Source organism: Macrotis lagotis, chromosome 7 (assembly GCF_037893015.1).
Source record: "Macrotis lagotis isolate mMagLag1 chromosome 7, bilby.v1.9.chrom.fasta, whole genome shotgun sequence".
NCBI classification, from domain to species: domain Eukaryota; kingdom Metazoa; phylum Chordata; class Mammalia; order Peramelemorphia; family Peramelidae; genus Macrotis; species Macrotis lagotis.
The window spans coordinates 129,329,235-129,354,806 of NC_133664.1; the positions used below are offsets into that span (position 1 = coordinate 129,329,235).

The following is a 25,572-nucleotide window of genomic DNA, read 5'->3' on the forward strand; positions in this document are numbered from 1 at the left end:
CCTTAATCTCAGTCTTAGGCAGTTAGACCTTAGAGGAGTTGTAAGGGCAGAATTAGAGCTGTGTCAAAGGAAGCTTGGTGACTGCAGAGAGCACTAGACTCGGGGAGTAGGGAGTTCAAATGCGACCTCACCTGCCCACCTGGGCGAGTCTCACACAGTCTAAGCTCTCAGTCTACTTGCTCTGCGGCAGCTGCACCCCTGCCCCATCTCACAGGAGAGGAGCCCGAGGGTCCCCATCCCGGGCGGGTGGTGAACACCTGTCACCTCACCTGGCCGCAGCCCCACGGGCCGGAGATCCCTTTTGCAAATTAAAAGCCCAGTCTTTCTGAGACGGAAAATAAAGGGTTTTTTTTGCTAAAAGGGGGGGTTCGGAGGCACCAGCTTTCGCAGGGGGCTGGCTCGGCCTGGGCACAAGTTGTGTTTGGCTTTTGAACAGGAGTTTTTAAAAGTCAGTGCGCCACGGCAAGCGCCGCCTGACAAGGCAAACTCCCGGGGCAGGTGCGTGCGGGCTTCCGCTGGGGGCGCGCCGGGCAGCCGGGCCGGGCAGCCGGGCAGGTGCGGGGAGGCGGGCACGGGGCGGGCGCTGGGCGCGCGCGCCGCCCCCTCCGCGCCCTCCCCCCGCTCCCGCTCCGCGATCCCCAACATTCCATTCCACGTGTTGCTCGTCGGAGGCGCCACAGGTTCCCCACCTGCGGGCCGGGCCGGGCCGGCTGCCCTCCGCCGAGCCGTCCCCCAGGCAACCGGGCGCCACTTCCCCTCGGCAAACCCCGCCTCGCCGGCCTCGGCGGCCCCCGGCTCTTCCTCCCCTGCGCCCGCCCCTTTCGCCCCGGAGGCAGGAGGCAGTCCGGTGCCTAAACTCGACGTGTCCGGGAAGCCGCCGCCGCCCGGAGAACGAAAGGGAAAGCAGGGCGGCGGCGCGGCTCCGGCCCTCCCGGACCCCGGGGCTGCGGGCCGGCCACCATGCTGGACCCGTCCTCCAGCGAAGAGGAGTCGGACGAGGGCGTGGAGGCGGAGCGGCGCGAGGTGCTGGTGGCGGCCGGGGGCGCCCAGCGGGCCCTCCCCGCGGCGCCGCTCCGGGACGCGCCGGGGCGCCCGGGCAGCGGCGGCCCCGCCGGAGCCGTCAGCCCGAGCCCCTCGGCGCCCAGCGAGGGCCGGGAGGAGCAGGAGCGGCAGCAGCGGGAGGAGCGCGACCGGCGCGTCCGCCTGCAGCTCTACGTCTTCGTGGTGAGGTGCATCGCGCACCCCTTCAACGCCAAGCAGCCCACCGACATGGCCCGCAGGCAGCAGAAGGTGAGCGGGCTCCCCGCGACCCCCGGCAGGCACTCAGCCCCCAAGTCCGGCAAGTGCGCCCGGCCCCGGGCCAGCCCCGGAGCGCGAGGGCCCGGAGAGCCGCGACCCCCGCACGCGTGCCGGCTTCACGTTCAAAAACAAACTTGTCCGGGGCTGCGGGCGGGATGGGGTGCGACGGGGGGCGGGGAAGCGTGCGCGGGGGTCTGCACTCACCTTCCGGGAGGTGCCGCGGGGGAGAGGGGCTTGTGCCAGGCCAGGGCACCCCACAGTCCAGTCTGGTGCTCCGGTGAGCCCCAAGTTTCAAACGATGATTCAAAGCGCCTCTTTTTTTCTTTTTTTGTCATTCAAGAATTATTCACAGTTTCAAAGTGTCTCTCTTCAAAAATAATATACATTTAAATATTTAGGGACATCTTTCCTAGGTAGAGATGGAAGAGACACTTGAGCTCAACCTTCTTATTTTAAGAATGACAATTTTCTTTAATGTATTAGATCAGAGTTATTTCCCCTTTTTCATAGTAGTCCGAGATGGAAGAGACTCTTGAGCTCAACCTTCTTATTTTAAGAATGACAGTTTCCTTTAATGTATTAGATCAGAGTTATTTCCCCTTTTTTCATAGTAGTCCGAGATGGAAGAGACCCTTGAGCTCAACCTTATTTTAAGAATGAAAAAACAGAGCCCCCCCCCCCCATTTACTGTAATGCATCCGATCAGAATATTAACCTTCCCCCCCCATACTAATTTTTTTCTTTCCTACTCAGAAATGGAATAAACACTTGAGATCAACCTTATTTTAGGAATGGAAAAAAAAACAGAGGGACCCCCCCATTTCCTATAACGCAACAGATCAGAATATTAACCTCCCCCCAATACTAATTTTTTTCTTTACTAGTTAGAAATAGAAGAGACCCTTGAGACCAACCTTATTTTAGGAATGAAAAAAACTGACAGCCCCCTCCCCATTTCTTGTAATGCATTAGATCAGAATATTAACCTTCCCCCCCTCCCCTTATACTAATTTTTTTTCTTGCCCAGTCAGAAATGGAAGAGACCCTTGAGATCAACCTTCTCATTTTAGAAATGAAAAAACTGATGCCCCTCCCCTCAATGTTCTATAATCTTTGCTAAACTTTTATGCATGTGATTTCTCTGGATTTTAAAATGTCAACTTCCAGTTAAATTGTGATTGGAATTCTTTTAAGATAATTTTTGACAAATGTTTTTATAGATCAGATTTTTCATATTTGATCTAGTTTTGTCAATCTGTCAGAAATCCACCCTAGGTCTATACAATTGTAGTTCATTCCCTGTCCAGAAGCAGGAGTACACAGGCTATTTTTTTCTGAGGCTATTTAGTAATTCCATCGTCTTCTATTACATTTAACCTCCATGATGTTTCATAAAGTCAGAAATTGGAGAAGACCTTAGAGATCCTAGTTCAATCCCCTCATTTTTAAGAGGTAAAATCGATAACTGCTTTCAAGTCCTAGGAAACTAAACATTCCAAGTGTTCAGTCTGCTAGATCCCAAGCAATGTGGAAAACTTGAAAAATTGCCTTGAAGGAGCTCCTTTTTAGAAGTCAATTTAACAATGTCCCAGATGAATTTTGGTTAGAGGTTACTTCATTATTAATCCATTCTGTTATACAAAATCCATTTTTTTTCATTAGCATGATTCAAAATGAAAACCATTCAGTTTAGCTAAATCAACTCTTTAGGAAAAAAAATTTAACTTCCATAATCATTCTGAATCAAAGTGTAAGTAATTTTGATATATATGTTGGAGTTCAGAGAGGAAACTTCTTTGCATTTGAGTAGCCCCTTGTGTAAAGACTGATCATGACATGATATTTAGTTTATTTTTACCACTTTAAAGTATTTAAGATTAATTAGGCAATATTAATGAAATTAGTAGTTCTTTCCAGGGTTCACGGTCAAGTCATGCTTCCAAGAGCTCAGGGATATATATTGTTAGAATTACTTAGGATAGTTTAAAATCTTTTCTCATGTCTAAAGCAATTTATCTTTTGTTCAAATAGGGTGGATATTTCTGATTCCTATTGTTTACCTAGACTGTTTTATCAGATATCATTTGCATGTGCATACAGTTGCACCCATGATTCAGTTGGTGGTATAGTATATTGGTGCCTCATTCAGACATCAGAGAAACTAAGATAAAAATTGAAAAAATAGCACTCTGAAAAGGAAAATCTATGCCTTTGAATGTCGAATATTTTTGTTATAAAAGTGGTCATCAGAACTGTTGATTCAACTCTTATAACATGTCTTAAAGTTGAAAAGACCTATAATAATTGGATATTGGAGTTGGTTATTTGCTTGCAGAAGAAGTTGTTTTCTTCTTATATCTTTGTATGTGCTTGTTCGTATCTGTGTGTCCTAGCGTCTGAGCAGTGTGTTTCAGTATTCAGAATAATTTGGTGTACAAAATCAGGCCAAAATGATCCACTTCGGAATATAATCAAGTTTTGGTTAAATGCAAACAAATTCAGGAAATGAATGCAAAATTACCATCCTACATTGTATTTTGTGGGTACTACCTTAAAATAGTCAAATATGCACTGAAAATGAGTAGTAGGCTAAGTTGTTTACTATTAAAAACACATTACATTACAAATCTCGCCCTTTTAGGGTTATAGAAGTTAATTAGACTTAGTTTACAGAGTTACAGAAGATAATTTTAAATCTAGAATCAAGCTTAGAGGTCTTCTATTATAAATCCCTCATTTTGGAAGGGAAGAATATAAAAGTCAATGCAATATCTTGGGCTCACTCAAGATTACAAAGCTAGTTAGTGGATAAATAAATTGAGATTAGAAACTAATTCTCCTGATTCAGTGTGCTATAGGGGAACTGGATTTTGTAAAGTAAGAATACATTTTGGAGTTTTCTAAACAAATCTTTTTTCTTCCAAAGTGTAGGACAATGAGTGTCAATTCTTGTAAAAAAGTAAAGAGTGATTATGAATTGAATCGCTTCATCTTATTAATGGCTTTGGACCTCACTTTTCTTCATGTAAAAATGAAGAGATTAGATTCCTAAAGTCTTCTGATTTTATCATGAAATTGGCAAGTGTATCTGGATGTAGGTGGACTAAAATAAGTGGCATTTTCTAGAGGCAGTCATCTAGAAGAATGCCTATAATTTATAAGCTCTAAATTAGCATCATTAAAATTGTGCTATACTGTGACTTAATATGATAGTGATTTCGATTAGTCAAAAGTCTACATTTCATAGGATTATTATTTACAATTTTCAAGGTGTTTATTACTTAATGAAATAATTCTGACTTTAAGGGATCATTTTAAAAAGACATTCTTTGAAACTATACCACCACTTTCCTATATGATACACTGGAATCATAGGAGGGGTTTCTTCACTTAGTGTTTATAACTAAATTACAAACTCAGCTACTTTGTATTGTTTCCTTATAAATACTATTATAACTACAACAAATTTTTCCTTGTCTTAGTTTTGTTCTAATATGTTGACCGCTTTTCCTTGACAATTGTAATTTATATACTTCACAAATATTTGAGAAATGCCACCTAAATAATTCATGTAAAGGTAGGTAAAAATTGAGGAAAAGCAAATTTTTAAGAAAAAAATATTACGTGAACAAAAGAGGGGAGATAAATGAGAGGAAAGTATTGAGGGAAGGTGGTTTATGACCTCTTTGTTACAGTTTTCTCATCTGAGAATTCTAGGAAATTAAATATAATAATAAAATTTTGTGACTGGGGGGAGGGGAGAGAGAGACAGAGAAGACACAGAGACAGAGGAGTGTTTCTTTTTCCCAAGAAACCTTTTTTGAAGTGAATGCTGTATACAAAGAACTATGCTAGGTGCTGAGGGAAAGAGAAGTAGAAATTAGACTCAGAGATTTGTAGAATCAGATCTTAGTCTTGTCCTACCCCCTAAATTTACAGAGAAATACTGAGGCCCTGAAGGTTAAGTGATTATTGAGAATCACACAAATATGATTTGAACTCATCTTCCAAACACTAAGTCCAGTGCCCTTTCCTATGAGACCTCATCCCTGCCATCATGGAGTATTATAACTATGATATCAAATTGAAAATAGATGCATAAATAATTTGAACATAGATGCTTAAGTGTTGGAGTGTGCTAGATTAGGTTGGGAAGAATAAAATAATTTTTGAACTTCTGAAAGAATGGACTGCTAAATGCTATATTCCAAGGTAGGTTTTCCATACCTGGGTAAATTTTGATTTTCTTTAAGAGTAAACCAGTGCAGCTAGGTGGCGTAGTGGATAAAGCACCGGCCCCAGGAGTACCTGGGTTCAAATCCAGCCTCAAACACTTAATAATTACCTAGCTGTGTGGCCTTGGACAAGCCACTTAACCCCATTTGCCTTACAAAAGCCTAAAAAAAAAAAGAGTAAACTTCAGGTTCATGAAAATAACCCATCCTTACTCTAGGGAGCATGGTAATGAACGTTTGTGGTAATGTTTGGAAAAGTAAAATGCCTCTTATTATTATTGTAATGGTAGCTGACATTTATATAGACTTGATCTATGTAGCTCTTGGACCCAAAAGACAAAGGTGTTGTCCCAGATGACAAAGAAAGTAAGCAGCAGAAATGAGATTTAAACTCCTATCTTAAAGTAATTTTCTTTCCCCTAAACCAGGGCCTTGATATCAGTCTCTATAGCTCACATATAACCTGAATTATTAGCTAAATAGAATATATATGATAAAAAAAGGAAGCAATATTTTTAGTTCCCAGAAGAAAGGGCATGCAATTAGATTAGTCTCTCTCTTTTTTCCCATATAGAAACTAACATAACTTGAGTTGCCTTGAACCTACCATATTCTGTTCTAACTATTCACCAAAAAAGAAAAAAAAAGGCAGCTGGGAAATGGTAACATCTATTGGTGTAGAACTAATAACTTTGAAGTGAGAATTTTCCAATTCTATTACCAAACCCCAGAACCAAGTAAGGGATTTTGAAACCTCACAGTATGTATGGTTTTCTTGCCTGCAGGTTTCTAGCAGCCCTGCTGATAGCCTAAAAGACTACCCTCTTAGGGAGTTAGGATAATTTATTCTTTCTGCTGGTTGAGTATTGGTACATTATTGAACAAATACAGCATAGATGTACTATGCTATTTGTTGCTTTTAAAATACAAAATAGATTATCTTTTGGGGAAAGGGATAGGATCCATACAGTAAAATAAAATCTCAAACTGTACTTAAAACAATATCTCAGTGAACATTGCACATGCTATCTCAGCTAAATCATCTAAGCCTCCACAGGGTATCATGAGACCACAGCACTTAATTTTGTGGAATGAGTTGTGCTAATGAGAACTCAGACCGATTAAGTGAGCTTGGCATTTGCTTCTTTCTATCAAAAGTAAAATCAGCTGTAATTCTGGCATGTGCAATTCATCTGTCTATAAGAGTGAAACAAAATTATTTTTGTGTGCTTCTTCCCCTTAATTTTGTGTTCTCAAAATCAAGTAAACAAAACAGTTTGAAAGGTTATTAGATGCCTTAGAAAAAATAAGCTACCAAATGATGAGAAGCCCAAGGAGATCATACCCTGCTGAGTAGCTCTGGCCTAGTAAGTCTTTACTGCATCATTTTTACATCAATTCATAAGTATTTAAAAAAGCAGTTTAGTCTCTTTCTGATTGGATTTAATTATCTATTTCAGAAGAAAGTAAGTTTGAGGGTGACAATTTGACATCCATGTAATCTAGGTGGTCCCTCTCCCTAGAATCTTAAAGGAAAGCAGGAGTGAAATCAGGAAATGATAGCTCATCATTTAAAGTCTTTCCATGCTAAAGGAATTGTCTATTGTCAATGAATTACCTTCTCTAAAGGTGGACCCTGGAAACTACAGTTATGTCTTATTTCTATCCAGCCAAGTTTTGTTCTATTATGAAGAGTGAAAGCAAACAACTTATGGGAAACAGGGAAAGGATTATAGATCCTCTCTTCTAAAGTTATTAGAAGGAATAAATAGGCATATAGTGAGGGTAAGTCAATAGAACAGGATTTATCAAAAACTAAAGAGAGACTTTGAACACTAGCAAAACTATTAAAAACAAATTAAGATGAAAATTATTGTCAATAGGTTGGTTTAATATAATTTTTAAGGGTTTATATTTTTATTTAAAATATTTTTTTAATTAGCTGAGATCCCCTTTGCCCACGTATCCCCTCCTCCATCCACTGAGAACTTAAGAAAAACAGAACTTATTACAGAGATGTCTGGTTAATTAAAACAAATTTCCAAATTGCCTATGGCCATGGCCTTCAATTTTTTTTTATCATTCTGAGTCTTTCATCTCTCTATCAGGAGGTGGTTAAGCATGTTTCCTCATTAGTCCTCAGGAATCCTTGTTATCTGGTTGGTCGTTACACCAGTAAGATTCAGCATAATTGTATTTTATCACATTTATATATTAAAAGTTTTCCATCTATTCTCCAATTTATGAGAAGAAAACAGTAAGAGGTGAACTTCTGTTACTTCTCTGAATTTTTAAGAATGAGGGGTGCCAATGCATGCACCACCTCCAATCCCCTTTTTTGCAACCGTTTCCTAATTCTGGCACATGCTTGGTCTTTCCCTATCCTGAGAAAAGTATGCTTGCTCCAAGAAAAAGGCAGCTTTATATTCTCTGCTTCATTTTCCTTAGCAGACACTCATTCAGCAAAACTCTTGACTTTCGTGCTTGTGTCTTTATTAACATAGCTTTCTCCAAAGTCCCCTGACTGCTAAATCCAATGGATTTTATGCTCTTTTTCTCCTTTATTGCTTTACTATTTCTTGATTCTACTTCTGCTTAGCTTGTGTGACATTATACCATCATGTTTCTCCCCCTGGTGGTCTTCTCTGACCAGTCATCTTTCTCACTGGTTTCTTATCATCTCTCTACCGCTTAAATATTATTTGTATGCCAAGTCTTTGTCATATGATTTTCCTTTTCTCTACTCCCTCCCCTGGTGATTTCATTTCCCCCAAAACTTTGAATATCACTTTTGTATAAGTGATTTCAAATTCTATGATCTTTCCCCAGAAATCTAAATGTTAATTGTCTCCACTTGAATTTCTTCTTTATACTTGTTTAAAGTTTGAACTAGACTTCCTTTCTAAACATGCCTTTCTAACTTTTCATTTCAAGTTAATAGTACCATCATCCTCTTAGTCATCGTTGATTTCCCTTTCCTTCACTCTAAAAAACTAATCAATTGATAAGTTCTGATATTTCTTTTTTTTTTTAGGTTTTTGAAAGGCAATGGGGTTAAGTGGCTTGCCCAAGGCCACACAGCTAGGTAATTATTAAGTGTCTGAGGCCAGAATTGAACTCAGGTACTCCTGACTCCAGGGCCAGTGCTCTATCCACTGTGCTACTTAGCCACCCCTCTACTTTTTTTTTTTTGAGTGTAATGGTGGAGTTGATTTCTACCCAGACTGGAAATTCAAAGCTAATCATAGGTGGGATCAGCACAGGAACTTTAACCTCTCTTTTTCTGATCTGAGCTGGTTCACCTCTTTCTGGGCAGCCTAGAAGGCTTCTACTCCAAGGAGATTTTCATATTGATGCCTGACTTAATGGGAAAATGTGGTCAACTTTAGCCCTATTGAAGCTCTAAACTCCCAAAGTCAAATAATCTACTAGCCTTAGCTTTCCCAGCAGTAGAACTACCTTTTGTATCTGGCTTTTCCTCTCAGCTCCCACTCTAATGATCCTAGTTAAGGCCTTTGTCTTTTTATTATGAGCCTCCTAATGATCTTCATTCCAGTCAATCCCTTTGCCAATCCATATTTGACATCACTGTTGTTGTCCAGTAATCTTTTTAATCAATCTCTCTGATCGTGTAACTGCTCTGACCTTTCAAGATTACCTAACTGCTTAGAGAGTAAAATTTAACCACTGAGCTTCCACAGGCTTTCCATAAACTAATTAGTCATCTTATTTTATTCTGCTCCCCTTTACATACTGTATTGCAGCCAAATTGGACTATTTTATGTCCTCTTGATTTCTTCAGCATTCTCTTCTCAAGATTATTACTTTGTCCAAACTATCACCATACTTGGAATGGATTCCTTTCCCATTTCTTCTTATCATCTATCTATCTATCTATCTATCCATCTATATGTTATTGTTATTCTTTTATTTCAAAGCACAAATAAGATATACCTCTTCTATAAAGCCTTTCTGACTGTTGAAAATTATGTTCCCTAAAATTTCTAATGTTACTATCTGGACTTTTCTCTTTCATTTAAATATCATTTATTATTGTTATTTAAGGCATTAAGCATTGAAAATTACTCACATAAATTTAATGTCATTCTCACAACAACTTTGTGGGCTATATACATCAATCCAGATATGACTACTTTACAGATGAGGACACTGAGACCCAGAGAAATTGAATGTTCTGCTCATGGCCTCATAGCTAATAGAAAAAGAAGTAAAATTTGAGGTGAGATTTTTTTCCTTCTGTTTTTCTTTATACTGTATGTCCTTTTTATACACTTCTTAACTCTTTTATCACAGTTACTTGCATACTTTTTCCTTTTTCCTTCTCCTTCTCAGATTATATTATAAACTTTTATTCCTCCCTAATCAATTTTCTATCCCACTTAACGATAATTGCTATTCCAAATATCTTCTCTCAAGACTCCCATGGAATCTCTTCTCCTTATGCTCTCAGCTGAGAATCTCGTCAGATTCTAGAAAATGAATGCCATCCTCTGCAAATTCAATTTTCTTCCATCCTCCTCATCTTATAGTCTCCTATTTCCTTTTTTCTTCTATTCTTTGATTTAGAGATTTTTTTGTTCTTCCCCAAGACCATGCTATTCTACATGTAATCTTGATCTCATCTCTTCCCGTCTAGAAGGCCCCTACCATTTCTCCCCATCATTTCTAATCAATGATTCAGAAATTGGTTTAGCATGTGATATCCTCCTGAAACATAAAATACATTAAAAACAATTTTACTGACAATAAGAATAAAAGGAATAAAAATTCAATTAAAATATTACTTGTCTCTGCCTCTTCTTTTGCCTCTATCTTTACCCTGAAAGACTAGCAGTTGCTAATTCTAGGTCAGAAATGCATTTCTGAAGGACAATGAGAATTCTACTAAAATCTATAATCCTTGAATCCACATAGGTCACACACACACACACACACACACACACACACACACACACAGGCAGACAATACAGGAAGAAATACACACACAGATACAGGCAGACACTACAGGAAGAAATAACACACACACACACACACACACACAAAGTGTATATCACCAGCCTTCTGGATTAAAAAAAAAATCTCAAAGATGAATGCTCTAAATAGCACAAAAATCCCTGATAAGCAGAATTGATTGAAATGTTCTCCACTAGCCTAATGGGCCCCTAATACAAGGAATTAGCTCTTGAGGAGCAACAGTTTTCTTCATTCACTATTATGAAGAAATTATATATTCAGCTGGACATCAGGAGGCATTAATCAAATTACAAATGACTTCCTGAAGAATGGGATCTTGGTAAGTTCTCCAAGTAACATGATATCTGAACTCCATGGCTGGTGCATGAAGAATAGGACAGAAAACTGATTTCTAGATGATGCCCATGGATCTATTTGAAGAGGGGGAAAAAGCTAACTAAACAATTAAAGGCTTTATCTCTTGGAGTTAGGGGCAATGGACAGATTTTGCTAATATTTCCCACTATATATTATTGTTTACAGGGAATATCAGTGTCCATCAGATACATCAGGGTTGTCCATAAGGTTCTCACTAAAATGGCAAATCAAAATATATTGTCAATTGTTTCAATAAAAACTTTTAAAAGTAAGGTTGGGCAGCCCTGAGATACATCATATGCTTTCTGCTGACAGAATAATAAAATTGGTACCCTTAGAAGCACAATAGAGATTGGAGACTGGGTCTATCATCAATCTAGACTAATGCTGAAATGATGTTTTGATGCAGCAGATGGAGTGCCAGCCCAGAAGCTGGGAGGACTTTAGTTCAAATTTGGCCTCAGACACTTGTTAGCAGTGTGACTTGGGCAAGTCACTTAACCCTGACTGCCTCACATCCAGGGCCTGACTACTGGACCCAGATGTCTCTGGAGTAGAATGCAAGGCTGGTGGTTTAGCACAGCCGTGATCCCTTTAACTATAAACAATGCAGCCATTTCTGTTTATCGGTGATTTTTTATGGTAGTTAGAGCATTAATCTTTGTGACAGATGTTTCTGTTCTGGATCCTACTTGAAATCTAAATGATTTGGTAAATTGGAAGTCAGCAGTGAGGCAGCTAGATGGCACAATGGATAGAATTTTGGGCTCAGAGTCAGGTAGATCTGATTTCAAATAAGACCCTAAACACTTAATAGCTATATGTCTCAGGGCAAGTTTCTTAACCTTTCTGCCTCAAATTTTTCAACTACAAAAGTGGGATAATAACTTCTCCCTTTCATGTTGTTGTGAAGATCAAATGAGATATTAATATATGTAAAGCATATAACAGATGCCTGATATGTCATAGGTTTGTTTTGCTCCCTCTTTCCCCATCAAAATATCTAGATAGTATGTTTAAGGATTTTGGAATTTTTTCCAAAACCTAGAGTCCGACTGGCTTTTGAACTTCCTTTTAAGACTATGACAGTCTGAGTACCAGTAGCTTAGTATGGAATACATTCAGAATAAGTTGAGTTCTCCTCATGCAGCATAATGCTAAACACTTAAGTGATAAGGCTGAATTCCAAATTTCTTTAGGATTGATTACCTCCTCTTTGTCTCTAATGCTACCTGGACTTTTGCCATTTTGGCCCCCTCTGACCAAGTTGGTATTATATTGCTAATATAGTGGGAAACTTTAATGCCCTTAGCAAGTCTTATCTCTTTCAAGCTTCTGCCCATCTAATTGAAGCAGTATGAGAACTCAAATAAGCACAAGAAACATCAGACAAGGTATTATGAACTTCTAAGTAGAAGCAAATGACTTCAGAATGGCTTAACCAGAGGGATAGAGAAAAAGGAATAGGCAATATCAATATGCCCATAGACCTGGGACCTGGGCAATTTGGCCTATGTATTCACAAGAACAGAATCAGCTCCAGCAATTAAAAAATTAGTTAGATTTATTTAATTTCTGATAATTTACAATAAATTACTCTGGTCCCAATCGCCTTCACCAGTTACATAATGTTTATGTAAGTGGAATTTGTTCAGTGCAGCTCTCCAGTCTTCTTCATCACCATATGTTTTCTATATCTTCAATCCTGGGACTCAATATTGATTAATATTAATCACTTTGGATAGTTCAGGATATTTCAAAGGCTTCTATTTAGGTCCTGATGGCCATTGTAATTAATAGGCCTGACTCAGGTCATTTCCTGTGAGTTTATTTATTTATTATTTGCTAAAAGCAAATGACCCACTTTTAGGGCATTGGCTAGTTCAAAAAAAAAAGACTGACTTGGCCATAGAATGGAAAAGATACTCAGTAAGGATATTTCTGCATTAAGCTTAGGTAGATGGGACTTTCCTCTCTCTCTCTCTCTCATATGGATATATCTGTTCATTAGGGCAGGGTGTTATGACTGACATGGCCTCTAAAAGTCACTCAAGCCTAAGGGGTCCTTAGTTCATGTGAATGAGCCTTTGGGTCATCTAGAAGTTATATTGACACATTGAGAGTTAGTGGTAAGCTGCATTAAGATTTTGAACCTTTCCTCCCTGGGTCAGTCAATATTCTGGCCCAGTTTTACCTCTTTTCAGGGAAATACTGGCTTAAACCTATATCAAGGGTTGAAGGGAGAAAACCTGATAGATATTAGACTTGTCAGCAGCAACTACTGCAAGTTGCACTACAAGTGCTGACTTCAAAGAACGTATAATATGCATCTCCACAATATACTTCACTAATTAACCATCCTGATTGGGACCTGGACAGGGGAGTCTTATACCAAATGGGATGGTCCTTCCCTCATTGTTATTGGTTCATTCTCTTTTCTTTTTTAATGAGTTCCTCCTGGGGCTTCCATTTTGTGGAATTTTTATTTGCCTTATCAGCTGGTTCTTTATCTTCTGCCTGGAAATAATCTTGCCTTCCCCACATAGTCTTTCATTAGGTGGAACCACTGATGATAACCATTGCCTTATATCCCTTCTCTCTTGGATAAATTTCCTTGAAAAAAAAATTTCCAAATTATGTGTTCTCACTTCCTTTCTTCTCATTCTCATCTCAACCCTTCTTCAGTATGCCTGCTGATGTATCATTTTACTGAAAGCTTTTTTCCTTGTTGCAAAGTTACCTCATAATCACTTAGCTTGCTAAAAAAATATTTAATAATTTCTCATTCCTAATCTTTCTTGACCCGTGCATCATGAAACAGTGCTGAGCACCATTTCCTCCTGGATACTCTACTCTCCCTTGATTTTTCATACATCTTCTCTTTCTGTTGTTTTATCCTATTTGTCTGCTTTGTTGGAGGTGGCTATAATGCCAGTGTTCTCTTAATTTTTATTTGATGCTGGGTTGAAATGAGGCACTGCCAAATCATTGAAGATTTAACAAAAGGTTATTTACTTTGCCTTAATGCATCAAGCATATTCAACAAGGATACGGTTATTAATTAATGAATCATGTAATATATTTGTGGTATAAAATATTATATTAATATATTATAAATCAAGCATATTACATTGTTATATATTTGTTACATATAAATATATAAAACATTGATAATAATATGATAAATATGTTTAATAAGCATAATAATTTATTATTAATATAATATCATTATTTAATCTCCATGTGCTTTGATACTCTCACCTCATCCTACCTTCAGTTGTTTCTGTACCTCTGATTAGAGGTCTGGAGAGTAAAGCAAAACATTTCTCCTAGACCTTCCCTTTCTAGAGGTTCAAAATTCCAGCTATCTCTTCATTTGCCACCAATTGCTCTGCTTAATTTCAACTTTATCATTATTATCCCTTTCCTCGGGGACTCTATCTGGTGCCTTTTCCCCTCCCTTTCAGCTTCTTCATTAAACTCTGAACTCCTCGAGGGCAGCTAGGTGATGCCATAGTGCTCAGAGAGCCAGACCTGGAGTCCAGAAAGCTCATTTTGTGAGTGTAGATCTTGCCTCAGACACAAGTTGTGTGATTCTTGGCAAGTCACTTGACCTTGTTTGCTTCAGTTCCTCAACTGTAAAAATGCATTGGAGAAGGGAGTGACAAATATTTTAGTATTTTTGTCAAGAAAACCTTAAATGGGGTTGGATATCACTGAAGTGACTGAACAACAAATGAAGGAGGGGACTACCTGTCTTTCTTATTTATATCTCCAGTACTTAACATAGTGTTTGGGATACAGTAGGTGCTTAATAAATGTTTATCAAACTATATAGTGAAGGACATGGGGACTTAGCTAGGTCTTCAGCAAATCATTAAGTCAGGGACTTTGAAAGTAGATAGGGTAAATCTCCAGCATTTCTATATAATACTAGCAAGATGCAGCAGCAAGAGCTAGAAAGAGAAATTACATTTAAAATAAATTCAGATAATCAAAAATACTTGGGAATTTACCTGCCAAGGCAGACTCAGAAACTTTATGAAAAAACTATAAAACACTTTTCACTCACATAAAATCAAATTTAAATAACTGGGCAAATCAGCTGCTCATGGATACGCTGAGCTCATTTAATAAAAATGACAATTCTACCTAAATTAAACTATGTTTTTAGTGCTTTACCAATCAAACTTCCAAAAAATTATTTTAATGAGATAGAAAAAATTGTAACTAAATTCATATAGATAAACTAAAAGTCAAGAATATCCAAGGATTTAATTTTAAAAAACGTACAAAAGGTGGCTTAGCCTTACCAGATCTAAAATTATAAAGTGTCAGTCATTAATACTGCCTGGTACTGGCTAAGAAATGGAATAGTCAATCAGTGGAATAGGCTAGGTGCAAAAGAGACACCAGGAAATGATTGTAGTAATGTCCTGTTTGATAAACCCAAAGAGTTCAGCTTCTGGGATAAGAATGCACTCTTTGAAAAAAAAACTGTTGGGGAAAATTGAAAGATAGTATGGTAGAAACTTAGATTAGACCAACATCTCACACCCTAGATCAAGATAAGATAAGATCATAATGGGTGCAGTATTTAGATATATAAAACACAATATTGTAAGCAAACTAGGAGAACAGGGAATAGTTTACCTCAGATCTATGGAAAGGGGAGCAGTTTATGATCAAGGAAGAGATGGAGAACATCATTAAAACAAACTAGATAATTTCTATTGCCTTGTAACCAAGATCAAAAGAAATGTAGTAAATTGGGAAACAATTTTTACAATTAGTATTGCTGACAAAGGACTCATTTCTAAAATATAGAGAACTGAGTCAAATTTATAGAAAAAAATCAAGCCATTCTCCAATTGACAAATGATCAATAGATATGCAAAGGCAATTTGCAGATAAGGTAATCAAAGCTATCCATAGTCATATGAAAAATTGCTTTAAATCAGTATTGATTAGAAAAATGTAAATTAAAGCATCTCTGAGGTGCCACCTCACACCTATCAGATTGGCCAATATGACCAGAAATGGTCAATGATCAATGTTGGAAGGGATGTAGGAAATCTGGGACACTAAAGCATTGTTGGTGGAGTTGTGAATTGATCCAGACTTTTTGGAGAGCAATTTGGAATTATGCCCAAAGGGCAATAAAATGTGCATACTCTTTAATTCAACAATACCATTACTGGGTCTATATCCTGAAGAGATCATACAAAGGGTAAAAACATCACTTGTACAAAAATAGTCATAGCAGCCTGTTTTTAGTGGCAAAGAATTGGAAATTGAAAGGATATTCATCAGTTGGGGAATGACTGAATAAATTGTGATATATTTATGTTATAGACTGCTATTGTTCTATTAGAAATATGGAACTGGGCGGAGCCAAGATGGCAACATGAATGAATCCAGTCTTAGGAGCTCTCTGATAAAACTCATAAGCTAAGGACTCTAATTAAACTTTTGAGAGACAGAACCCACAAAGGGACCCAGTGAGGCAGTTCTCCTACTCAAGGTAACCTGGAAAAGAGCAGAAAGGCTCTGCTCCCCGGGGTCGGAGGGTTGGCCCACGGAAGGGTGGCCCGCCAGAGTGAAAGAACTTCAGTCTCCCGGAGGCAGCCCCAGGGCGCTGGGAGCCCCAGCTCCGAGCAGCAGGGGAGTCTCCTGAGCTGCACTCCAGGGAACACCGGGGACAAAGTGGGGGAACCAGTGGGGGACCTCTGCCAGAGTGAGCACGTGGAGCCCAGCCTTCAGGGCACACAGCTAGCAGCTTGGTCTTTCTGCAGCCCAGACCCGGAAACAGAAGCAGGCAGAGCCTGTAAGCAGGAGCCTCCAGGGCATGAGCCCATTGAGCTGAGGGAGGGGAGTGAAGAGAGAGAGACTGCCAAGCTCTGTCCTCTGCCTTTGAACAGGACTCTGGGGCTCTGACCACATTCAGATCCTGATCCCAGTCTAGGCCCCCCCATAGAAAAACAGGGCCCTCCCACCTCGGCCCCGTGGCAGAGGGGAGCGCTTATGGTCATTCACAGACCAGGAGGGAGGACAGAGCCTCACACACTGAGACCCTTGTGGGAGTGTCCCAAAAGATCAGGAAGCACCCCCAAAACCAGGCCCAGGCTGGGAAAATGAGCAAGCAGAGAAATAAGAGGAAGACTATTGAGAAATATTTTGCAAATGAGCCCAAGAAGGATCAAAATACTCAGTCTGAAGATGAGGAAGCACAAGCTCCTGCATCTAAAGACTCCAAGAAAAACAGAAATTGGGCTCAGGCTATGACAGAGCTCAAAAAAGACTTTGAAAGTCAAATGAGGGAGTTGGAAGAAAAACTGGGAAAAGAAAGGAGAGATATGCAGGAAGAACATGAAAATGAAGTCAGCAGCTTAGTCAAGGAAATCCAAAAAAAAGCTGAAGAAAATAGCATGCTAACAACCAGCTTAGGTCAAATGGATAAAACAGTTCAAAAAGTTATTGAGGAGAAGAATGCTTTAAAAAGCAAAATTGGCCAGATGGAAAAAGAGATAAGAAAACTCTCTGAGGAGAACAAATCCTTCAGACAAAGAATAGAATTCAGGGAGATTGATGAATTTACCAGAAATCAGGATCAATACTTCAAAACCAAAAAAATGAAAAATTAGAAGAAAATGTGAAACATCTCATTGAAAAAACAACTGATATGGAAAACAGACTTAGGAAAGATAATTTAAAAATTATTGGAATACCTGAAAGTCATGATCAGGAAAAGAACCTTGACATCATTTTCAAAGAATTACTACAGGAAAATTTCCCTGATATTTAGAAGAATAGGGCAAAATAGAAATGGAGAGAATCCACCAATCCCCCCCGAGAAAGAGATCCCAAAAAACCATCCCCTAGGAATATTATAGCCAAGTTCCAGAACTCCCAAGTCAAAGAGAAAATATTACAAGCAGTCAGAAGGACACAGTTCAAATATCATGGAGCTGCAGTCAGGATCACACAAGACTTAGCAGCAACTACATAGGAAGCTCGTAGGGCTTGGAATACAATGTGCTGGAAGGCAAAAGAGCTTAGAATGCAGCCAAGAATGAACTACCCAGCAAGGCTGAATGTCCTCTTCCAGGGAAAAAGATGGACTTTTAATGAACCAGGGGAATTTCAAATATTCCTTTTGGAATGGCCAGAACTGAACAGAAGGTTTGATCTTCAGATACAGGACTCAGGTGAAGCATGAAGATTGGAGGAGAGGGGGGAAATATGAGGGACTTAATGAGGATGAACTGCATGTATAGAAAAATGATACTGATAATATTCATATGAACCTTCTCAGTTAATAGAGCAGGTAGAAGGAGCTTTTATAGTTGAAGCACAGGAGAAAGCTAAATTCGAAGATAAAATATGTTGTAAAAATGTAGTCAGTAGGAAAAAAAGGGAAATGGAATGGGAGAAAGAAAAAGGAGAGGGGGAATAATCCAAGATATTTTACATAATAAGATTTTTTTTTATTACAATGAGCTATTGCAATGCTATGGAATGGGGGAGGCAAGGGGGAATGAGGGAACCTTTGCTCTCATCAGAGATGGCTAGGAGAGGAAACAGCAAATATACTCAATGGGGTATAGACAACTGGAGTAAGAAGGAGCGGGGAGCAGGAGGAAGTGGTGGGGATGTGAACAAAGGAGGAGTGGATGGACCGTGGGGGGAGAGTGGTCAGATATAACACATTTCCTTTTTTACTTCTTGCAAGGGGCTGGGATTGGAAGGCCTGCCCAGGACCATAGGGCCAGGGGGATTCTGGGCCTAAGGGGTGGTATGGGGGCTCAGGGCTTCTTGGCCCCAGGACCAGGGATCTGTCTGCTGCACCACTCAGTGACCCTACAGCAGAGTCAGAGTGAAAGGAAAGAGAAAATATAGTACATGGTAGTAGAGAAATAAGAAAGGAGGGAGTTGCAATCAGCAATGGCAACGTTGGAAAAATATGGAAGTAACTTTTGTGATCGACTTATCATAAAGAATGTGATCCACCCATGACAGAGTTGTTGGTGTTGGAACAAAGACTCAAGCACATTTTTGTTATTATTGTTTGGGGGAGGGTGCAGGGCAAGTGGGCCTGGGTGGCCTGCCTGGGGCCACATAGCAGCTGTGCTCTTTGGGTGTCTGGGGCCGGATTTGGACCCAGCTGCTCCTGGCTCAAGGGCCAATGCTCTGTCTGCCACTCAGCCACCCCTACTATTCTTACTATTTTATTTTATTTTATTTTGGGTCTTTTTTTTCTTCTTTTTGGTTTTTGCAGGGCAATGGCGATTGGGTGGCTTGTATGTCATATGGCTGAGTGATTATTGGGTTTACGAGGCTCGATATAGGGTGCACATGGCTCCAGGGCTGGTGCTTTGTCCATTGCGCCACCTGGCCATACCTACAATTATTACTATTATTTTTTTTATTTTATTTTTTTTTTCTCTCCCCTTTAGTTTTTTCACCCAAGCAAGTCTATCTGTATTCATGGGTGGAGGGGTATTTTGTTTACTTGTAAACTAGAATATTTTATTAATGTAAAAAAATATTTGTACAAAATGAGAATAAAAAATAAATTTAACAATGAAAAAAAATAAAAAAAAAGAAATGTAGAGTCATGGGATTTCAGAGAAGCCAGGAAAAACTTTCTTGAATTAATGCTGATTGAGAGGAGCAGAACTAGAAGACCATTATAAGCCCTAACAGCATCATGGGGCTGATGATCTTACTGTAATGAACTTGCTCGTTCCATCAGTGCAATAATCAAGGACAATTTTAGGGTATCTGTGATGGAGAATACCATCTGTATCCAGAGAAAGAACTGTGGAGTTTAAACAAATACCAAAGATTATTACCTTCAATTAAAAAAAAAAAGTTGTCTTATGTACTACATTAAAAAAAAATGTAGATAGGACATTTTATCTTTCCCAGGTGACCTGGAAATTATATCATGGAAACTGGGGCCAATGAGGTTCCTAGAACAGCTTTGGCTCCTTTTAGAGGAAATTAATCTCTAGTATAGAAGGGAAGAAGGGTAAAACATTAATAAATATTAGTCCTGTCATTTTCTCCTTTGCTGGACTGTCAGAGTATAATGATTGACTTCCCAAACTCCAGATTGGTTCTTCTTCCCTTTTCTTTCTGTATTCTCTTAGTGTCCTTACCATTTACCTTCACTTTATATATGAGCCCCCAGATCTAGATATTCCTTTTAGTCTAATGTCATACTGGATATAGATATATCAGACATCTAAATTAACACCCTCAAAGTAGATCTCCCCATCACCAACTCACCCACAGTTTGCTGTTGACTTTGGCTCCCTATTCTCCTTCTAGTGGCCCTAGTTCACAACCTTGGGATTATTCTGAATTCTTTTCTTATATAGTGAACCAACTGCCAAATATTATTTTTATTTTGTACAAGACCTCTCCCATTTGTTCCATTCTCTCTAATCACACAACATTTTAGTCCAGACTCTTCTCTCATATTGCCTAGATTTTTATAATGAACTCCAAATTGGTCTTCCACTTTCAAGTCTCTACTCCAAGACCTCTCCCATATGTTACCCTCTCTCTAATCACATACCGTTTTAGTACAGACCCTTCTCCTATATTCCCTAGATTTTTATAATGACCTTCAAATTTTCTTCCACCTTCAAGTTTCTCTGCTCCAATTCATCTGCCACATTGCAGAGATAAAATTAGGGACTGAAAGGAAATGCTACTTTATACAGTTGTGTTAGTTAAGCTCATGATACTTGTTATTCATAGAAGTGATAATAGAAGGCAAAATATAGCTTCAAAAAGCCAAACTTAAATTAATATGTAATGGATTATTAAGCAAATGTTAATCTTTTGAGGGAATATCCTTGAACTTTAGAAATCAATACCCAAGGATATTGTTTATAGCATACCCTTTAGTATTATTTTCAGCTATAGAATTGAGTTTGGTTCTTTTCCAGTATGGCTGATCTCATGTAAGTTGGAGGCAGAGCTAAGATTAGAATCCACAGTCCCCTCTAGTTATAGCACATTGCCTTTCCCATAAAGCACATTTGACATTCAAATGTGGTACATCATCTAGAATTAACTTATTGCCCTCATTAGCACATTACCAGGGCTCCCTGAAATGTCTAATGTTCCTTTCAAGAAAATGGCTGGGTAGGGGCGGCTAGGTGGCATAGTGGATAGAGCACCGGCCCTGGAGTCAGGAGGACCTGGGTTCAAATCCGGTCTCAGACACTTAATAATGACCTAGCTGTGTGGCCTTGGGCAAGCCACTTAACCCCATTTGCCTTGCCAAAAAAACCTTAAAAAAAGTAAAGAAAATTGCTGGGTAGGGGTGGCTAGGTGGCACAGTGGATAGAGCACCGGCCTTGGAGTCAGGATTACCTGGGTTCAAAAACAACCTCAGACACTTAGTAATTACCTAGCCATGTGGCCTTGGGCAAGCCGCTTAACCCCATTGCCTTGAAAAAAATCTAAGTAATGAATTTAAGAAGATAGGTAAGGGCTTTTTCCCTTAACAAAATATTGTATTTAGTAGAGAGAGAAAAATAAGGTGGGTAAAGGCATTGGACTTGGGATTAGAAGACAAGGTTTAAATCTTCATACTACCTAGTAACAGACAAATGATTTAACTTGTTTACCCTTCTGTCAGATGGGGTTGATAACACTTGCTCTACAGACTTCAAAGAATTTTTATGAGAAAATACTAAAACAGACTAGAAGCTAAACTAAAAACTAGTAAATTAGAAAACCCTATAGAAATATATATTTTTTGGAAAACCCACTAGAAATGTGAAGTAGTTTTAGTAATAATTTCATAATGACTTTTGACTCAACTTTTGTGGAGTAAGAAATAAGAATATAAGGTGATTTCCAGTGGTGCCTTGGTAGGTCATGATACAGGACTGGACTGAAGGATAATTAAATAGCTGTAATAGAAAGTCCTCTAAGGATCTTTACAGCTCTAGTTTTCTATGACTTTACAAAGTAACTTTTAACTTACATTCTTCATACTTTGTGTCGTTACTTGGAGGCTTTGGCTACATGGTACACTTATTAATTAGAAAAATGTCTAAGATAGGGTCCATATTGTGTGTGAGAAAAGCAATAAAGGGTAAAACTAAGTTTAGAAAAAAATCTTGGCAAGAAAGCTAAATAAGTAGTCTTCCTGAGGATAAGAGGACAATAAGTAAAAGAAAAATATCTGCAAAAGTTTTCTTTAATAGTTTTTGACAGTATTTATGGCAGCTCTTTTTTGTAGTGACAAAGAATTAGAAAATAAGAGGATGCCCATCAATTGGGGAATGACTGAACAAACTATTGTATATGAAATGTGATAGAACACTATTGTTCTATAAGAAATCATGAGCAGCCTGACTTCAGAAAAACCTGGAAGGACTTTGCATGAACTGATGCTGAGTGAAGTGAGCAGAACCAGGAGAACATTGTACATATTAACTGCAACTATGATGGGTGCAGTTCCTTGCAGCAGTTTAAGTGATCAAGGACAATTCTAAAAGATTTGTGATGAAAAAATGCCATACATATCAGAGAAAAATATGGAGTCTTAATGCAGACCAAAGCATAACTATTTTCATTTTTTGAAACATTTTTTCCTTTTTTTCATGTTTTCCCCCTTTAGTTCTGATTCTTTTCTCACATGATTAATATGGCACTATATTTAATATGATTGTATATGTTTAACCTACTCATTAGATTACTTGCTGTCGCAGGAAGGTGTTAGAAAAATGTGGAACTCAAAGCCTTACGAAAAGAGAAATGTTGAAAACAATCATTGCATATAACTGAAAAAATAAAATAACATTCAAAAAACCTACTTTTTTGGCATCAAAGATTGTAGAACAACTTTAGTGGGTCTCTAATATCACAGTTTTGGTTATACTTTAAAGGGCAAGAGAAAAGGTGTTAAAAGGAGCAAAGTTTGGAAAAACAAATTTCAGGATTGGACTATAGAAGAAATTCATATTGTAGGTGATGGAACCAGTGAGAAATGGATTGATAAGATATTTTAAAGAGAGGAGATACCAAAGGTATGGAGAAAATATTCTCAGGTCTTATTAATACCAAAAGAACATCAACACTTGCTGATCTATATGTTTTCCAAAGTAAAAAAAAAAAAATGTGATACATGCCTGAAGTCTATCCTCAATGAAGGGTTTAGTAGAAAATAGGCCGACTTTCACAAATGAGATATGGGTTGCCATTAAATAAAAAAAAATGACTGAAACATGTAGAGAATACAAGGTCATACTAAGCTTATTGTTTATTGATTAAGAGAAAAGTTTGAGCTTAGTTGATTTTTTCCAACAAGATAGTCATTTGAAATTTATTGAAAGTAAAACTCCAAAAATAATTGATTCAGTTATCTTCTGATCATAAAAAATCAGGTGAGATATAAAATAGTGATGCTTGGTCACTTCCATTGTGATGGAAATCAAGTTCAGAGTCCAAGTTGTAATGACAAAGGAATGACAAGAAGTTGGACAGGATGGCTGGTTGGAAGCATTGCTTCATGGTCCAGGACCAATTTGACAGTGGGGACTTTGAAGAACCGGAAGTCAAAGTATAATAAGAAAAGGTCATCTAGTCACAGGACAAAGGTGAAATGTAACAGGTAGACATCCATGTAGTCTTCTAATATATTTACAGTATTAGTAGGAAGCAAGGAAGACCTCTAGGACATTGAATGAACTCCCATTTGTGTTCATACTTCAGTTGTGATTTGATTGGAGAGAGTATACAAATTAGTATGATTACATATTCATCCATTGGAATGTTTGATATTATTGTATATTCAGCAGACTTAAAAAAGTGATTCCTCTATTCCACTCAAAAAAGAATTTGTAAAAAATTTTTAAGAACTTTGTGCAGTTTTTTTTCTTTTTTTGTGAAACTGTGAGTGTAGACTCTTTGAAAGTTAGAGTTGTTTTTTTTAACTTTAAGACTTTCTTTAAAACTTTGACAAATGAGCCCAATTAACTGGACATTGTTGTCATTTCACTTTTAGGAAAAAGATAAAAAAAAATCATGACCATCAAATGTTTGGGTTTTTTTCCCCCCTAAAGCAGTTTCTGGGGTATGACTGAGTTGGGACCCTTTTAGAACCAGGTATCAGGGTATCAACATCTATTCTCTACACCACTTCCCAAAGCATAGTTTGTGACAGTGAATGCATTTTAACTTTTCATGAGGTGATTTTTTAAAATTCAAATTTAAAACAGCATCAAAGGGTAGCTATGTGGTACAGTGGATAAAGCACCGGCCCCGGAGTCAGGAGTACCTGGGTTCAAATTCGGTCTCAGACACTTAAAAATTACCTAGCTGTGTGGTCTTGGGCAAGCCACTTAACACCATTGCCTTTCAAAAATCTAACCCCCCCCCAAAAAAAACAGCATCAAGAATGTGTTTTTCTCTCATCAGAGATATAACCTGACCTCCAGTATTCTCATTAATTTCTGAATTATATGTTTTTAGAAACTTCTTAGCAGGGCATCCATTGTAGACTTTCTTACCATCTTCATGAAAATGTCCAGTAAAAAAATTCTAATATATTTGTGGTGAAATGTTAGTGTTTTCAGGTTCTGTATTGTAGTATTCTATAATATAAAAGCATGTAAAGACTAGTGGAAAGATGTGAATAGATCTGAAATAACTGGTTTTAAAAAACTTTTAAAAACAGAGTTCTAAAAAATGCCATTCTGGCTGTATTTGTTCTTAAGAAACAAAGACTTACTTGAGGGTTTTAAATCTAGTATGTATATATTATATATTAAAAGATCATCATTGTGGTTATTTTCTCTACTGATACAGATTTAAACAATATTCAAAATTTCCCACAATATTCCTAATATTTTATATCCATGGTCACTCATCCTTCTCATTAAACAAATACATGAAGCAAAGTTGAGATAATAAATTACCCTGAATTTTAGCATGCAATTTAAGCTTAATTCTCAAATCATAACGAAATCCAGCAATCAAAATCAACTATCTGAAATGAAATATTAAAGAAAATAGATTATTAGATCATTACATTAAAGTTCCCAATTGCTTAGCTGGCCCCTTGAAGTCTAGCAGATTGGGGAATGTAGAATCATTGGGGTTATTTATTCATGCAATACTTCCTTTACCCTATGCCACTGTATCATCTGATGTAGTATCATTTACTTCTACAGGTAAATATTTAAATTATATCTAAGTCATTTTATCTCTCCTCACATGGCCACCACCCTACTTCTGAACTTTAGCACTTCTAGCCTAGATTATTGCAATATCTTCCTCACTGGTCTCTTTCCATTCAGTTTCCCCTTTCTCCAATTCACCTTCCCATAGTGGCTATAGTGATATTTCTAAAGCACATAGCCAATCACTTCACTATTGCTCAAGAAATACCACTGGCTCACTCTTTCTTCCAAGATAAAATATAATCCCCCCCTTTTTTTTTCTCTTAATCTTTCATTGTCTGGATTCTTAGTAACTTTTGAGATACAATGTTCATACCACTTTCCTTCTTGTACTCTATCAGGGATTCTCAAGACTCTTTATGTGTCTTTGACATCTGAATTTGAATAAGAATTTATGAACCTTTTTTCTGAATGATATTTTTAAATTCATGAAATAAAATGTGTAGGCTTACAAAGAAAATCAATTATATTGT

General features: G+C 38.2%; 1 protein-coding gene across 1 annotated transcript in view; it reads left to right on the forward strand.

Annotated features, from left to right (window-relative positions):
- Nucleotides 1–901: 901 nt before the first annotated feature.
- CADPS2 (calcium dependent secretion activator 2) overlaps nt 902–25,572 on the forward strand; it is a 713,380-nt gene continuing 688,709 nt past the window's right edge. Inside the window, exon 1 of the mRNA XM_074195280.1 lies at nt 902–1,290. Coding sequence (XP_074051381.1) covers nt 961–1,290 — 330 coding nt within the window. The 5' untranslated portion in view covers nt 902–960. The remainder of the gene's footprint in view (nt 1,291–25,572) is intronic.